The sequence below is a fragment of the Chinchilla lanigera genome, unplaced genomic scaffold, assembly GCF_000276665.1.
Source record: "Chinchilla lanigera isolate Chin_1 unplaced genomic scaffold, ChiLan1.0 scaffold00038, whole genome shotgun sequence".
Lineage (NCBI taxonomy): Eukaryota > Metazoa > Chordata > Mammalia > Rodentia > Chinchillidae > Chinchilla > Chinchilla lanigera.
Genome location: NW_004955439.1, coordinates 10,059,017 through 10,077,431, shown reverse-complemented (window position 1 = coordinate 10,077,431; position 18,415 = coordinate 10,059,017). Strand labels below are relative to the sequence as shown.

Here is an 18,415-nt window from a genome sequence, read left to right as displayed (position 1 = left end):
ACAGAGTCTCGCTTTGTAATTCAGGCTGGCCTTGAATTTGCAGCAATCCTCCTGCCTCAGCCTTCTAAGCGCTGGGATTAGAGGTGTGCACCACCATGCCTGGCTCCAGTTATATTTTTACTTAATTAAGAAATTAATTTTAACATGAAAATCACTTTCTAAGAATTTAAATCTATTATTGAACTGTTACATGACAGTATAAAAATTGTATATAATATGGGTCACTTGGTGATGTATGCAGGACCTGCCAAAAAAAATGTAGACATACTCCAGGCAAAGAAAAACAATAAATGTCTGGAAGTTAATGGCCACCACTTTGAGCACCTCTTGAAGGGGTCAAAGGTGACTTGTATCAATCTCATGATGTCTCTCTAAATTTAGTATTAAAATATTTATACCAGTTTTTCTTTGCCTGAAGTGAGTATTCACTTCTTTGGCGGGCCCTGTGTATGTCATTTTCCCTGTAAAAGTTAGAATATTATCAATGAAGCTACAGTGCAGGTGGAAAAAGTAAGGAAGGCAGGAGGCTCAGGAAAATTCTTCTAAGTAGGGAGAAGAAATGATAAACAAAATGGGAGGAGTGATTAGGTAGAAGAGACGCAGTTTTGAGATAATTTATTCACTGCAGATTGAGGAAGAAACTGTACTTGGGTGAAGAAGTTGGATGACAGGGGAGGGGGTCTCAGAGGGGGTTGATCACTGGGCAGCGCTGGAAGTGTGTAGAGAGAAAGAGCGAAAGAGAGAGAGGGACAGAGAGAGGAAGTATTCCGTAGTGGAAGTCTGTCTTCAGGCAACTGCGCAGGGCAGCAGGGGATGATGCTGGGGCACAGGGAGGATCAGTTATGGGACAAGACGAGAGCGGAACGGATTAAGAAGCTTTTGTGTGTCGGAGGCAGGCAGTGATTTTCTTCTTCTTCTTCATCATCTTTTCTTCCCCCATGGGATAATGAGAAAACTAAATACCATAGTAGCAAGACTGGTCTGAGCCATTGTCCACACAGGTCAGATAATTGTGCACATTGTGTACTAAATTATGAAGAAGCTTATCTTTGCTTTATGCTACTGAACTATGAAATCATCCTTTATTCTGAAAAGACTATGAGCCACCTTGTGAGGCAATTTCAATCATTATCATAATAATATCAGCAGCAGAATTGAATCATATGTAGTTGGCTCTCTGAAATTAATATAAAATTGCTTCGTGGGTTAGCTGAGAGGTATCTAATAACTTAGATTGTCCTCGTGTGAGGACAAATGAAAGAGTTCTTATCTTGCCATTTTGAAGAGAGTAGAAAAAAGGTTTTTTTTTTTTTAAAGAAGTGAAGATTGTTTAATACTTACAGGAAAAGTTGAAGAATGTTCAAAAAATTTTACAGACTCTAGGAGGGCTTCATTAAGCAGAGCGCCCTGAAATGTCAGCTCTCCCACGTGTCCAGCTTGTGTTACCTACGGTGGCTTCTTTGTCATCGTGTTCCTCATAAATATATAGCAGCGTTGCTGGATTTTTATCTGTGCTGGTCCCTTTTTATTTTTAATTTAAGAAGGGGCATTATTCTGAATTTGAGAGTAATATGTGATCACTGTAAAGGATTTGGAAAATAAGGAAACTTATAATAAAGAAAATAAAATCTGGCCCTATAACTAAGAGATAACCACAGCTAAAATACTTCTTAATATTTTTTCCTCTAAAACTGCATCTAATTGTGCAAATAATGCATAAATATATCTTTTTAGAAAAAGTTAAACCGCTGCTCCCCTACCCTAGCCTCGATACCAGGGTTCCCTGCTACACCCAAGGTAAGTATGTCATGGGGTAATGTGGATTCTCTAAGACCTTCTTTGTTTGTTTCTAACTATACATGTAGGAAATACTGTACACTGAGTGGCATTTTCCTCCCCCTGTGTGCACTTTATGAAGATAAGTATAAAAAAAGTTAAACTATAAGCCTATAATTTCTTATTTTCATTCACTGATATACCTTGGATCCCAAAATAATTATCTATCTCATACTTCCCGTTGCACAAGTTGGAAATGGCTTTATTTAGTGATGCTCTGTCCACAGGAATTTATATCATTTCAATAATCCTGTCCTGTCTTTTACAAATTATAGGATAGTGAGTATATTTTTATACATGTGTATTTTTTAGGGGGAAGTCATTGGACAGTGAATTGATGGGTCAGAGGGTATTTATACTTGTTTCTGTATTTCACCTGTGGTGCTGAATATCAAACCCAGGACCTCACAGGTGTTAGGCAAATGCTTTGCCACTGAACTACACCCCGGGCCTGTAATTTAATATCATCTTTATCCACCATGAACATTTGAGGATGCTAATGATTTGGCTACTGTTCTGCTTTAGACTGTAACTTCATGAAGTGAAGGGCCATTTCTCAACCGTCTTGACTGGCTATTAATAATATAGTCAGCAGATACAATATTTCTCATTAGAATCAGATATAAAATAATGATGTCACTACATAATTTCCTAAAAAATGTGATTGAAAGAAGTCATCAAAATCCTTGGGGAACTTATTTTCTTTCTTTCTTTTTTTTTTTGAGACAGGCTCTCACTGAAGGCTGACCTTGAAATTTCCACAATCTTTCTGCCTCAGCCTCCTAAGTGCTAGGCTTACAGGCACCTCTTGGGTTTTATAAAATGGTGGGCCATGGATACGATGGTTGAAATGCTCCTACGTGTTCAGCCTCCTCATGTGGTCTCACTTAGGAAACGCGGCTGTAGTGGCTGGGGTGGAGAAGCCTTTCTGACTCCCGAAGTGGGCTGTGCGGGACACGGCTCCGTGATGCATGCCTCAGTTAAACTCGTCAGGCTTTCTCCCCTGGAGAACACATCTGCCTTAGACTTGTGTGACTGGCAAACACTGGTGTTATTCAGCGCCCAGAAGGTTTTGTTTGGCCTTCTGTGGACGGCAGTGCTTGTTGTCAGGCTAGGGGCTCTCTGACGACTTCTGCATTCCTGAGCGGTTCACACAGTAGCCTCTGGCGGGGGAGCAGCCTCTGGTCGTTGCCGTGGTTTTACCACTGTGTTTCCTGAGATCATGGAGGTATTTCAGGAAACTCCTTTATGCAACCTCTTCCACAGTTCTTCAAAAGCCGATGTTTTTCTCGTGTGTCTTATTTATTTGTCTGTCTGTTCATTCATTCATTCATTCATTCATTCATTCATTCATTCATTCATTCATCCAGGCTGGCCTTGAACCCACTATGTAGCCCAGGCTGGCCCTGAACTCACAGTGCTTCTCCTGCTTCAGCCTCCCAAATGCAGGGATCACAGGCGTGGCACACCACACCCTGTTGGAATCCATGTTTTTGCACAAGGCACCAGCAGTGGAGCTGCGAGTTGGTCCCTTGTATAGGGGTGCGGTATTCCCTGCACCTCCACTGTCTCTAATCTCTTGGTTTCTGTGAATCTCCTCTAAGGCCCCAGGAGAGAGGGTGAGATTGAATACAAGGCTGATCGAATTGCAAGGAAGGAGACACCTTTCACAGTTGATCTCTGATGGACGAATGAGACTAGAGAGTTGGGGATCATCTTCCCAGCCTGGAGACAGAACCATGAAAGTTGTCTTGTAGTTACAGGCTGTAGCCCCCCCCTTCCACCCCCGCCCCGCTGCATAGTTCTCTGTTCTTTCAGGTTCTGGGCAGAGGTCAGATAGCATTTGAGTTACACAAAGATAATTTTATAGGTAGCAAGGATCAACCTCTCTCTCTCCTCCTCCCTTTCTTCCTTCCTTCCTTCTTTCCCTTTCCCATCCTCTTCCCTTTGTTTTTCTTCAGTGCTGGGGGCTGAAATCAGGGTCTTCTCATGTTCTTGACCCTTGATCTCTGCTTGTAGCCCCCTATTTTTCTCATAATAGACGGAGTCTTGCTATGCTGCCCAGGTTGCCAAAGGCCAATTCTTAGACGCCAAACCTCATCACTGCCTGGAGAAGGCACATCAGTAGTTCCTTGGCTGCCTCTTGGCTCTCTTTGAAGTTTGAGAACAAGAATGAAATGATTTGAACACAATACATTTCTGGGTAGCATTTCCAACAGATTTGAAACACAGTACTTCTAAGTCTTAGCGCAGCTGCTCAGAAAGGTGTGTTTAACTTTCTTTATATTTTGTCTCTTCGGGGAACTCTACCAGGAAATCTGCGATCATCTCTTGGAAGTCCCAGTCACTCGGGAGCGATTAAACCACTACTGGAATGTGGCTGAAAATGTTCGAAGTGAACTTGCAGCAACTTTGGTCAAATTTGAAAGTGCTCAGTCTGAGGTAAGATCGTGTACCTTCACCACTCAGAAATGAGTCTTTCTAGCATCTTACAGAGTGAAGCAGAGCCGAAGGGATTATAAATGGAATGGTAGGACCCAATTTGGCCAAGTTTATACCTATCCTCTTGTGTGCATATCCTCTCAAATTCCTGCTAAAAGCAAGGGGGCTTGGTCTGGATTTTAGGTCTTAGTGTAGATCTGTAGCTTTGAGCGATCTGGGGGTGCCTGAGGACTTTGGGTTGAGGCCACATGGGCTTGGGGAACTTCTGGCTTCTCTGGGAATACCTTCCTTAGTGAGGATTGCTTGCAGTCGGGAGCTGTTAGGAGGGAGTCCTGAATTTTTTTCCTGTGAGAATTCTGGCTGGCTGAGGAAACCAGTAGGATGTTTGTGGTGCATCTCCCTCTGGCTAGATCAGATCTGGACGGAGTCTCTGGAGTCTCCCTGGACTCACTCACAGTTCAGTGCTCCCATGCATCTAGGCTGGCCTGGGAGGTGACTAACAATGTCACGGAGGTTGCCAGGGCCCTGCTGAATGATGACACCGATGATGAAATGGCCACAGAACATATAAATGTCAAAATGTTTTCTTCAGATAAATGCTGTAAGGGGTTTTCCTTAGCTCTTTTATTTTTCCCAGAAATCTGAATATTATTTATCTTTGTTACCCACAATTACGGTCTACAGAAATATAGTAATATATTGAATATTTTATATTTACTTGGGAAACAGTGGTGGCCAAGAAATGACAGTGTGGCTTCTAGTTTCCTTGAATCATTGTTCAATAAGCAGCAATACTGATACAGAAAATGCATTACCACTGCAAAATATTTTATTGCTTTTTGTAATACCCACCACAAATATGTCCTGAGTGAGACCAAATCACCCTAAGGCATTGCTTAATTGGTTTTGAAAAAGATGGAACGTGAAGCCCTCTCTTAAGGCAAAACGTCCTCTTTGGTAATGCATATAAATGTGAGAAAAGAAAAATAAAGTTGGGTGAAGTCATGAATAAAAGTTGAGATTCTAAATTCTGGTTTTGGGTTTCTTAAACCTGTTCCAGCTAGTACTCAGTCACTTTCCTTCTTGCCCCTGTTTTACACTTCTTTCACGTTAGCTTCGAGACCTGCGCTCCAAGATACTTTCTAAAGAAGTTTGCTGTCAAGAGCTGAAGGCTGAAATGGAGCGCTACAAAGAAAACAACGCCAGAAAGTCCTCTCTGCTCGCCTCCCTGAGAGACAGAGTCCAGGGACTCGAAGAAGAAGTAGCAGCACTTGCCACGTCCAAAATCAGAACGGAAACCACCGCTCGCACTGCAGTCAAGGAGAACCAAGAATTAATGAGGAAAATTGCAGAGCTGGACGAGAAATTACAGTAAGGATACTGTAATATGTTTCTCAGTTCAGTTGGCAGTTCTACTAGCTTCTACAATGTGTAAGATATGTCTTTGCACATACTTTGAATGCTTTGCATGATTTGGCCATAAAAGTCAAGTTGGAAAAAAGCCCATTGATGTCAGGTATCTTTGGCATCTTGAAAACTTTCCCCAACCTCATTTCTCAGCAGCATCAGGCGTCTCACCATGCACGGACTTGTCCTAAGTGTGGTTGTGTCCTATGGATTAGGGATGCAAATACATGTTATATGCATAATTTGAAGATTTCCTCTAAATAGAGGTTTAATCCTCAAGTGGCAGGATAGCCCACTGAAGGATGCATTTATTCAGAAGTTAGTTATGAAAATACTTGGAAGTCAGACCACTCTGAACATTCCTCATCAGGTGTGAGGTAGAAATTCATGGATCCCAGGGTTTTCCTACTTAGTTCTGACAAGGGGCGACTGTGGAGACAAAACTGAGAACAATAGCTCCTCAGATATATAGTAAAAATTCTATGTATGGCTTAACTATCTTTCTCAATAAATACTTGGTATTTGTTTTACTTACCCCGTCTTAAAAATGATAAACCAACGTTCCTGGTGCCTGTCCTCCTGCTCTCCTCAGATGTACGCATGAGCTCCCTCCCTCCGATTTCTCTCCTCTCTCTTTCATGGGCTCCGTGACTGCAGCTCAGTAAGGTCAGCAGTGCCGCACAGTGCCAGGTACGTGGCCGGTCTCCTGTACCCGACTCGCCAGTGGTGTGAGCCACGGTGATCTCTCTCCGTGCACCACTTTCCTCTGCTGGTTTCCAGGTCATGGCACATGACTAGTCTATATCTTACACGTCCAGCTAGTTTCTTTTGCTGTTTTTCTCATTCCCTTGGCTTTCAATTATTGGACTGTGTCTTAGTTACTTTTCTCATTGCTGAGACAAAATACCTGACACCCAAAGTTAAGGGAAGAAAGGTTTATTTAATGCACAGTCTGTGGAGGTTTCAGTCCCTAATCAGCTGGCTTCAAGGCAGGGTGGCACATGGCAGAGGGCAACAGTTCATGGTGGTGGAAGACAGCAAAAGCAACAGGGGAGAGAGAAACAAGCTTCTTTCTGCCTCTTTTATCTTATCCACTCTGCAGGGATTAGGCCTGCATCAGTGGGCTGATTCAGTGATCACCACCGTTAATCCCACCATTGAACTGTGAATCAATCACAAACACTAGATTCAGCTACATCCGAAAAAGCCCCGTCTAAATGTGCATGAGGCAGTGGGGGGACATCTAGACACAAACCGTAACAGACTGGCTCTGGGCCCAGTCTTTGAATCTCTTTTCTTTTTATGTCATGGCTTTAAGAGTGATTGGAATGCAGTTAACACTCACAACTCTGCTATCTAGTGTGGACCTCTTCCCAGGACTCAAGACTCACAAATCTTACTGCCGAGTGGATATTTCCATGTAGTTGTCAGCAAATATCTCAAATTGCAATTTGTGGGGCTGGGGATTTAGCTCAGCGGCAAAAGCACCTGCCAGGCAAGCGCAAGGTCGTGAGTTTGGTTCCCAGTACCGGAAAAAAACCAAAAAAAAAAAAAAAAGAGGTCAAATTGCAATTTGTAAATTTGAAATTTACCTCCTGGTGTTCCCATTAAATCCTCCTATTTGTTCTCTTATCTCATTTAATGACAATTCTTCTATTCTTTGGATCAGATAAAAACTATTGCTATAATTCTTGGTTCTTTTCTTTTTCATACTCATGTCTGGTTATCAAATGCAATTAATCATGTCTGTCTTCAAAATATGCCTAATTTTTGGATGTTTTGCATGGTTGCCCCATTGCCATTATCATTTCTCATCTGGATTATCACAATAAGTGTTTGTTTAAAATTTTAATGCCAAATTTGCCTTGGTCCTTTTGGGCTACTATAAAAAATACCATAGGCTGAGTAGTTTAAGCAATAGAAATTTATTCCTTACAGTCTGGAGGCTGGAAGGGCCAACACCAAGGTTCTGACTAATGTGTCTCCTGGCAAGCACCCACTTCCTGGTGTGCAGATGTATGGCTTCTTGTTGTAGCTTCCCTTGGTGGAGAGAGATCATCTCCTTCATGTCTCTTCCTAAAAAGGCACAAATCTCACTTATGAGGGGTCTACCCTCATAATCTAACCAATTCTCAAAGGCTCCAACTACAGACATTGCCCCATTGGGGATTAAGGCTTCAACATATGAGTTCTGGGGGGACAGAAACATTTAGTACATAGCAGTGAGTTTATTGCTTTCACCTGTACCCTCTGCTGCCAGAGCAATTCTGTTAAGAAACAAATTAAATCATGTTAATCTCAGATCAGAGCCCTCCAGTAACTGCTATTCTTACTTGGCACAAAGGCATAGGGTTTTCTATGACCTAAATGGTTCATCCTAATCTGGTTTTGTTACCTTTCTTGCCTTTATTTTTTTTCATTCCCAATAACTAGCTTCTTTGCTGTTTCTTGAACCACAGGGCCTTTGCACATGCTGGTCCCTCTTCCCAAAAGTCTCCTTCCCAGCTACTGCACAACTTCCCTGCTTCCTTTAGGTCTTCACTCAGAGTCACTTTCCTACTGAGGACCTGAAAGAGCCAGATCTAAAATTTTACCCTTCTCCATATTTCTTATCTCTTTTTCTATTTAATCTTTTCAATCATTTTAGTATACTGTATGTTTTACATGTGTTAACATTTTCATCATTGTCCATTGTATTGGTCAAGTTGCCCATTGCTGAGACAAAATACTCAATACTCACAACTCTAAGAAGAAAGGGTTTATTTTAGCTCCTGGTGTCAGAGATTGCAGACCATGGTCAGCTGGTTCCAAGGCAGAGACATCCTGGTGGAAGGGTGTAGCAGAGGAAAACTACAGAGCTCATGGCATCTAGGAAGCAGAGGGCAGAAGAAGAGCATAGAGGAAGGGACCAGGGGCCAGATGTGGTTTGAAGGACATGTCTCTATGACCCAGCAAGCACACCAGAAGTGTGCTTTAATAATCTTCTAGGTGTCTCTGAAGTCAGTCAAGTAAATAATCAAGCTTAACTGTCACGTTCGTCTTTCCGACTAGAGCATGAGCTCATGAGGGCAAGGGTTTTTATCGGTGTGGTTCACTCTTGTTTCGTTAGCATTTTTGATGAAGCCTAGTGCATAGTAGTGCCCAATAAGTCTTTGCCAAATAAAAGAGTAACAAACATGATATACACTTCCTGTAATTTTTTAAACACAAAAAAGTGTCAAGAGGACCTTTAAAATGACCCACAACCTTACTATAGAAAAGCTATAGTGAGCTTTTTGAAATAGATTTTCAGATAGTTTACCCCCAAATGACATCATGTAATGTACTGTTTTTACTGAAAAATATGTTGTAGATATTTCAGTTTATAATTTTTAATGACCCATTGTATTTCATTTCTGAACTATCTTAATTAAGTCAACTAATTCCTTCACTGTTTCCTGTACACACTTAGGTTTGTTCTAGTGTTAGGTTCCTGTAACTGCGCTGAGTTGGGTGACGTGCAAGTAGGTGTGTACATAGGTTAGCAGACACCTTGGGAATGAAGAAATCTTGGAGGTAGAGTATGAGATCATATATATAAATCAATCAAAGCTGTAGCACTAGGGGCTGGGGATTTAGCTCAGCAGCACAGCGCCTCCCTGGCAAGTGCGAGGTTGTGAGTTTGATTCCCGGTACCGGAAAACAAAAACAAAAACAAAAACAAAAACAAAAACAAAAACAAAAACAAAAACAAAAAACCAAAGCTGTAGCACTAACTGTGCCTTTCATGGACCCCAAAGACCAAATATTTCTTTTTTTTTGTACCTGGAGTCAAACTCAGGATCTTGTGCTTGCCAGGCAGGCGCTTATGCCACTGAGCTATATCCTCGGCTACCTGTCTCTTTGCTTCTTTTTTTTTTTTTTTCAAAGACCAAATAAATATGGTCTTTCATGTGCTGAAAACAAGGAGTCATAAATATATTAATATTAGTCCTTTATTATTGTACTTTAAAAAAAGTTAAGCACTGGGATTCTAGCCCAGGGCCTCATGCATGCTAGGCAAGTACTCTACCACTAAGTTACATCATCATCCCTTTATTTTATTTTGTGATAGAGTCTTGCTAAGTTGCCTAGCTGGCTTTGAACTTGCCATCCTCCTGCCTCCGCCTCCTCCACAGTTGGAGTTACAGGTGTGTGCCACCACTCTGGGCTTGGAATACTTTTTACTAAATGGAAACATGATGATAAGCTTGTGAGCATATGCAATTACGGCCTTTGTTGATTTTTGAACAGAATGAAAAAATTTGCAGTAAACACTTAACATGGTCAGAAGGGAAAGCAATGATCACGTTTATTATCTATGGTATTGAAAAAAATGATACCAAATTACTAAAATCATTCTAATTGCCTTTAAATTATGTCTATTTCTTGATGATCTCTTAATCTTTAACATTTAAAGTATTGAAAACAGGCTCCAGTATTTCAACAAACCTGAGATTTTGAAATAAAATATTCAGAACAGAACAAAAAAATCTTGATTTTCCCTGACTGGCAATTCCAGTGCTCTTTAAAGATGCTGGGTCTGTGGGAACAAATGACTTTCTCTTCTGGCGGCAGAACACCTCTCTTTGCCTGAGGTGGGAACATCCCTCTCTTCTGTGTGTTGTATCATAGTTACGCTTGGCCATGAACCAGGACCCTTGTAGATCACTGGCTAATGTTTCACCAGAGAGTGGAGCTTGGTCTTCTAGAACAAAAACGGTGGGATTCTCATTCCCCATGTGAGTCACAGCTATGTGGGTTGTGACCGTGCACAGAAAGGGCCCATGTGCCACCCAGGAGCCTGCCCCTACCTCCACAGATGCTAACGTGAGTAAAACAGGTAAAGAATCTGTCTCCTGTCCTGTTGCTAGGCGCAGGATAACATACTTATAAAGCACTGGGCCCCAGGTTACGTTTCCATTGCGTTCTGTGTTGGTTCGATGAGCAGCGAGTGCTGTGGTGTTAAGCCCTGACCCATCTGTTGCTGCCTTGTAGAAAGTGTGCAAAGGAAAGTGAGGACAATAAGAAGCAAGTCTCGGAGAACTGCAGGAAGCACGTGGACTTTCTGACTCAGCTTTGGGACTGCCTGGACCCAGACCGGAAGGACCAGGAGGCATCCGATGCAGATCTCATTTTAAAGGTGTTTGTACGCAGGTTAAAAGCCTGTAAACACAGGGTCATCCTGACAGGTCACAGAGGAACGTGCTGCAGTGGGTGGTGGCAGGAGACCAGGACGGTGGCCCAAGTGGAGTATTAATTAATTGTCTGACCTGGGGCTGATCATATCACTTCCCTGAGCCTCAATCCAAGATCCTTCCTAGTATTATTTGGGATCAATTAGTCTCCAAAAAGAGTTGTTTTGTCTAAAATATATTCAGGTTGTCAAATGCAATTAATTATTCATCTTAATGACATGTTTTAGGACAGTTTTTTTCTTTTTAGTTACAGACACACATGCACACACAAACATACACATACACCCCAGGCATGTGTCAATTACATTTATTGGGTATAAGGTTAAGATTGGCTCTAAAGTATTTTTAAAATTTTACATTAAAGCCAAATAATAAAAATCCTATTTTTTGTTTGTTTGTTTGTTGTCTTCTTGAGATGGTCTCCCTATGCAGTTCAGGCTGACCTTGAACTCACTTTGTAACCCAGGCTGGTCTTGTGCTTGGGACGATCCTCCTGCCTCAGCCTCCTGAGTACTGGGATTATAGGCATGCACCACCAGGACCAGCTCTAAAAATCCCATTTTAATGGTGACTGTCATTAAAATGAAAGTTAGTGAAATAGACTGAGTAATTCATGTAGCCCCTAGTGATCCGTTAGGGTCCTCACAAAGATTTGAATGCGTATGGCATCTTTGCTCATTTCACAAAGTCACTGTTGGGACCCTGTGGCACATGCCTGTAATCTCAACTCTTGGGAGGCTGAGGCAGGAGGGTCAAGAGTTTAAAGCCAGCCTGGTCTAAAAAAGAAAAGACAAAACAAAATCATTTATTTTTTTCTCCCAGTGATGAGGATCAAACCCAGGGCCTCCAGCACAGACAAGTGCTCTACCCCTGAGCTACACCCCTAACCCCTGGCTATCCTTAAAAAGCCACCTCTCAGTTGTCTGCTAATCCGCTCCCTCAGGTCCTCCATAAGCTACAGTAAGATTTTATTTTCTTTAACAAGAAGTATCCACTTCACTGATGGGTTCGCTGGCTCAGGAGGAGAATGCTTGACACCCCGTGGGTGCTGGGCATGCCTTCCCCTCCTGGCTAATGTGGGACCAGGAGTCCCACTGCCACAGACTCCCCTTTACACCGCAGTTGAGGGGATTATCTTTCAAACTAAGTGGTGGGGAGAAGAAAAGCAAATTCAGAAATTCCTTTTCTGGACACTCCTCTATCAGAGGCAATGTGGGTGCCGGTCTGGGGGTTAATACTGTGTTAACCACGCCCTTTTACTTTCTGTGTTCCTGATGCCTTGCCCTCTGGGGCCCAGGAGACTGCCCCTGCCAGAGTCAGCCAATCCCAGAGGTAGTGAAGGGCTGTCCCCAGCACAGCTTTCATGTGCAGACTAAGCCACCCACGCCCCTTCCAGGGTCTGGCTCCTAGGCTCCTGGCCACTGTCTTCTTTTCTTATCACTCCAGGGCCAGATACCGGCCAGCTCTGGAGAATTCCTCCACCCCAGAGTTGAGACTGTTCCCCCCAGCCTACCTACTGTGCTGGCCGACTGAGCGCTGTGGGCATGGTCCTTCCATGGCATACACAGTGACGCCTCTGGCCCAATTCCCTGTGCCTCCGGACTGGCTTTGGGACTTCTCCAAGTGGCCCTGTGTGGCCTGGCCTGGCCTGTGCTCCCCTTGGGAACTATGAGTAGTGGACTTTTTTGTAGCAGTGGTCTCTTGCTTTATTGCCTTCTCTATACCGGCATAATACAGGACTTATATTTCAAAACACACAGTGGGATTCTGGGCTCTTACTGTGTCTTGCTAGTGTGGGTCCTTGTTTTAGTAGACTTAAAGTTAAAACTGAACTGGTGGTAAAGCTCGAAATCCTGCCACTGAGGCAGGAGGAGTGCTGTGAGTTGGAGGCCAACTTGGGCTACATAGTGAGTTCAAGACCAGCCTGAACTGCATAGTGAGACTCTGTCTCAAAAACAAACAAACAAACAACACCCCCCTCCCCCAAGATTTCATGGAAAGTTAGGGAAATACTCCAGCTGATGTGGCTGGTGGGGGACACACTCTGATACAGGGGTTCAGACTGGTTCACCTGCAAAGGCAAGAGAGCAGATTTCGAGGATTAGCAGGTAAACTGGGGCCTGGTTGTTCCTGATCTTAGCTTGGTGTCACAGTTCTGGAATCTTGATGGCAGAGGGATGGTCTTGTTTCTAGGAAAGAATTGTCTCTGTCTGTAGTGGGCTCAGTCACGTAGGGCTCAGTGGAACCCAGCTGACTGTAGGTTTAGGACAATGGCTGGTGGCTTCTGGGTATAGCTCAATGGCCTTGTCTTACCTTGGGGTCCTCAATCTGGAAGGGAGATAAGAGCATGTAAATTCAGGGCTAATCAACCCCGTCTGGCAGCTCTTAGGCAGACCCTCCCTGAGTGATCGATACTGTGCTATGCTGGGCCGAGACGGACCTGACCCAAGGTTTATAGTAGCAAAGGTACAAAAGGTCAAGCTTGGGCATCTGCAGGCTCAAGTGAGGAATCATGGCTCGTAGCAAAGATAGCTTTGAAGTCTTTTACTGTCCTAAGAGAGAACAGATCATGCTTTCAGTGAGCAGCATAAGGGCCCAGGATTCTGCCTGTCTCCTGTTAGTGTAGTGGTCCTGACTATCTCCGGGCTCACCACCGGAGCAGCTGCTGCCTTTCAAACAGTTCCCATCCCAGAGCAGGAAGTCTGGTGTTTGAATCAAGACCACAGCCTCATACAGTGTTTAGCCGAGAAGAGGAACAAAATCTCTCCCATCTCAAAGCAGTTCTTTCACCTTTACACTTTCTTACACACACACACACACACACACACACACACACACACACACACACCCTGAAGGGTCCATGATGGAGAGGAGGCATTCCTAATAATTTATTTCTGTATTTATTCACCTATATGAGTGAGTGCTTATGTGCTAGGCCCTATTCTAGATGCTGGGTTTGGGACAGCTAATTTTTTAAGGCTTTCACCATTGTGTTGTAAAGGTGATGAAGAGATTAACAACTATTGAACATTATTCCACACGATAAAAGGGACATGAAGAAAACCCCATGAAGATCTAGCAATGGAGAATGGAAATCAGAAGTGTGGGGCGTTGGCTTAGGCAGATGGCCAATCAGTGTCCCGGAGGCGGGCACTTTTGAAGTACTGAGGTGTGAGCATGTAAATATGAAGAGTGGTCCACAGGGAGGGGACAGCACCGAGCTGGCAATGGTGCAGTGATGGCAGCGGCTGAGGCTTAAGCGACGGGTCGCTTCCCTAGATCGTCATCACATGCTCACCTTGTCCCATGGGTCTCCACATTTTCCTGTGGGCGTCATCGAGGGCCCACAGAGAGCGCTTGCTGTGGTGCGGCCCGTGCCCTGATCACAGGGAGCCTGCTTGCTGGGATTTTCCTCCTCCTGAATTTTACAGATGCTCCCAGTTTGCAATTCCCAGGCACGGCACAGGACGCAGAAGAAGCCTGCTAATCCTGGCCTCAGTGACAGCCACTGTTTGAGCATCTTATGCAGAATCTTTCTGTGCATATTAGTCAGAAGGGCACTTTTTAGAATGCAGCAGCCCCGTCTGTCTCCCTCAGTGCCAGAAAGTGCCCGGATGTGGGCTGAGCGTAGCTCCCACCGCCTGCAACCACCTCTGCAGAGCAGCCGGGGTGTGGGCCGCTGGCTGTGCGGGCAGCTTGGGGTGCACCTGCCACCCACCTCGCCTGACAAGTTTAGAGGCCGCCTCTGACAAGTGCGATCTTGCGCACACACGGCTGTGCATGGGCGTGCCGCCACTGGGTCTAGATGGCGAGTTGCTCAGAGCAAGTGCACGGGGTTGTTAATTTTTATAAGACAGCTGTGATGGGTTTCTTTCAGCTTCGAGAGCTGTGCAGGGAAAGCACATTCATGAAGGGACAAATTGCTAGTCTTGAAGAGACTATAAATGTCCATGAGATGGAAGCAAAAGCTAACAGAGAAACGATCGTGAGGCTGGCGTCCGACGTCCGCAGAGAGCAGGGGAAAGCTATCTCCTGGGCAGAGGAGAAGGACAAGCTGAACCAGGTACAGCGCGTGAAGTGTGCATGTATGTCTGTCAGTGTCTGTGTGTGTCTGTGTGTGTGTGTGTACTCTCACATGCCTGGGATCAGGTTTAAGAAGCAGAAATGGTAAAACAGACGTGGGAGGGACGAACTAGAAATATAGACTACAGTTTCAAAGGGCTGCTGTCAGCGGGAGGGGTAGGGGCAGGCAGGGTGAAGGCCCTTGGGTAGATATCATTTTTCCTTTTTTGACACAGTACTGGGGATTGAACCCAGGCCTTTTCATTGAGCTATATGCCCAGCCCTTTTTTAAATTGAAAATTTGAAGCCTGTTGCAGTGGCACACGCCTGTAATCCCAGCACTTGGGAGGCTGAGGCAGGTAGATTGCTGCAAGTTTGAGGTCAGCTTGGGCTACATAGTGAGTTCAAGGCCAGCCTGAACTGCATATGCATAGTGAGACCCTGTCCCAAACAAAGAAAAAAAATTAGATTTTGAGACAGGGCTTGAATTGCCAAGATTGGGTCAAATTTGTATGCCTCCAGCCTCAGCCTCTCGGAATGCTGGGATTGCAATTGTCAGTTGTCTTTTAATTAGAAAAAAATACAAAATACTTAAGAGTAAAGAATTTGTAAAGATGACTAACTTCAGTCATATTTAAGGATATTTTAAAAATTTGTTTTAAAAATATAAGTTTTATTTTTTAACAAACAGAGTATCTTTCTTCTCAGCTTCCTGAGTCTCTGCAGAGAAAACTTGTTATAGTGTCTTATGCAGCTTCTAGAAATATTCAGCGTGTGTGTATGCATAAAAAGGGATTTGTCTATTATATATTATATATATTATTTGTATTTATCTTTAACAGGTGGCAATAGAGTACACACTATTATCAATAAGTCCACTACAAGTAATGTCATGCATGTGTTCATGTGTCATGAATCACAGAAAACAAAACCGTAAGCTGAAAGTGGTGGCACCCACCCATAATCCTCTGCTCTAGGGAGCTGAGGTGGGAGGATCTCAAGTTGGAGCCCAGCCTGGACAAATGGGTGATGAAGCACCATCTTGTTTTAACTTTTTTTTAAAAAAGTGGTGGGGTGGGGCTTGAGATGTAGTATAGTACGAAGATTCTGGGTTCAATACCCAGTAAGGTTAAAAAAAAAAATTCAAGAAGTATACGTTCTGTATCAAAGAATATGGATGTTGTGATTTTGAGGGGCATCAACAAAAAGAAGCAACAGAAATCTAAGTTTTTAAAAAACACAGTGAATTGCCTGATCTTTTCAAGTTAGCTAGAGTTTGTTTGAGCAGGAAAATTAACACCGTGCTTTCAATACTGTATAATCATTAATCATGTTTTTTAAGCTTTGTTGCAAACTAATTACTGGATTAATATTGGATTAATACTAGCGATCCACTTCCTAAAGCAAAAATGAGCTAATGCAACCAGTTACCAAAAACCTGTAGGAGGGGGGCAACCCGCCCTGGTAAGGTCAGATAATGACTGGCGCTCGTCCCAAAGAGGCTCAGGAGGGGCGAAGGCCCAGGGGGTCTCCCAGGACTAGGGGCCAGTGTGGAATGGGTGTGTGTGAGGAAGAGCTGTCTTCCCTGGGCCTCCCCTGTCCCCAGTGACATCACCATGATGTGACAGCTGCCCACACAATGATAGTGATTTCCAGTTCCCCCCTAATTCCATGGGTCAACAAATCCTCCTCCACTGGCTTTTTGCCCTGATGCTCAGCTTCTAGGACAGAGTAAAGACTATCATTGTTAACAACATCTTGTCTTAGCTTGAGCTGCCATCCCAAATGATACCACAGGCCTGCCTAGAGGTGCTGCTCAGGGCTAGAGTGCTTGCCTAACATGTAGAAGGCCCTGGGTTTGACCTTCAGCTCCACACACCAAACCAAGCCAAGTCCCCCAGACGGCAGGGCTTAGATCAAATGTATTTATGCTTCACACTTCTGGAGGCTAGAGGTCCAAAATCAAGGTGTAGGTATGGTTGCGTTTTGATGAAGGTCCTCTTCCCGGCTAACAAATAGCTATCTTCTTGCTCTGCCAGAGAGAGAGACAGAGAGAGACAGAGAGAGGGAGATAGAGAAAGAGAGAGAGAGAGAGAGAGAAAGAGAGAGAGAGAGAGGCAGAGAGAGAGAGAGACAGAGAGAGAGACACACACAGAAACAGAGACAGAGACAGAGAGGGAGAGATCTCTGGTGTCTCCTCTTAGGAGGGCAATAATCTCATCTTGCAGGCCCTGATGACCTCCTCTAAATGTAATCACTTCCCAAAGGCCCCCCTCCAAACACCCATGTGTTGGAAGTAGGGCTTTCTCGTGTGAGTTTTGGAGGAACACAATTTGGTTCACAGAAACTCTCACGTTTCTGATGAAAGATTGCAAACATAAACAAAGAGTGAAGGACAGTGATAGCGAACATCCATCTTCATCTTCCCGGAAGCAACGTTTGTTGGCATTTTTCCCCATTCGCCTTTTAGACACAGTCACACAGGCACACGGATGCACAAACCCACACACACAAATGCGTGGATCTGCAGAACCGCCTGGAAAAATAGGTTACAGAGTCGTGTTCAGTTCCTGACTGCTTTTCCAAAACCCACATGTTTTCTGATTCTCCTTCTCTTGAGAATAGAGCTTAATTCCCTCCTGAGTATGGATTAACGACTTACTTCTAGCGAATAGAATAGGTGAGAGGTGAGGGGACTGTGGCTTCTTTTTGGTGCACTGGCTGTCGTATCTCTCCAGAGTCACTTGTGCTTGAGAGAAGCCCACTGCCGTGCTGTGAAGTGGCCCTGGGGAAAGACTCATGTGGTAGGGACACACGGGCAGCCTATTATGATGCCTACACGTCGAGGACCTCAGGCTGGACAGCCACCGTGTGAGCGAGCTGCGAAGGGAATCCCCTGTCATTCCAGCCGCGGGATGACTGTGTCCAGGCTAACGGCTGAGTGCACCCTCAGGAGAGACTGTGACCCACAGCCGCACAGCAAGGTCATGGCCCATTCCTGACCCCTAGAAACTGCAACAAGTAGGTGCTTGTTGTTTTAAAGCACTAAGTTTGGGGCAATGTGTTACACAGGAATTGATAACTAATAATCGTCGAGTACCATTTTCATCTTCTGCATTTCAAAATTTATGACTTGCCTTAAGAATGATTTTTAAAGCTGTTTTCTGTCCCAAAATTGAGATCTACTCTGGGTTCACTCATTGCATTTGCTGATTATTATTTTTTCTTTATTTTTTATCTTTTTGAGACAGCATTTCACTATGCAGTTCAGCCTGGCCTTGAACTCACTTTGTAACCCTGGCTGGCCTCAGATTTCTAATGATCCTTCTGCCTCAGCCTCCTGAGTGCTGGGATTACAGGTGTGTGCTACCAGGCCCAGCTAGCTTTTTTTTATTTTAAAGAGAACAAAAGCCAATAATAAAATAACAACAAAGATAAAAACAAAACAACAC

General features: G+C 44.0%; 1 protein-coding gene across 4 annotated transcripts in view; it reads left to right on the top strand.

The window, feature by feature from the left end:
* Nucleotides 1–18,415, top strand: part of Ccdc170 (coiled-coil domain containing 170) — a 103,903-nt gene that overhangs the window by 36,892 nt on the left and 48,596 nt on the right. For all 4 annotated transcript variants that reach the window (XM_013517400.1, XM_013517399.1, XM_005390576.2 and 1 more), the window contains exons 2-5: nucleotides 4,150–4,278; nucleotides 5,393–5,649; nucleotides 10,702–10,846; nucleotides 14,779–14,964. In XM_013517400.1, coding sequence (XP_013372854.1) covers nucleotides 4,150–4,278; nucleotides 5,393–5,649; nucleotides 10,702–10,846; nucleotides 14,779–14,964 — 717 coding nt within the window. The remainder of the gene's footprint in view (nucleotides 1–4,149; nucleotides 4,279–5,392; nucleotides 5,650–10,701; nucleotides 10,847–14,778; nucleotides 14,965–18,415) is intronic.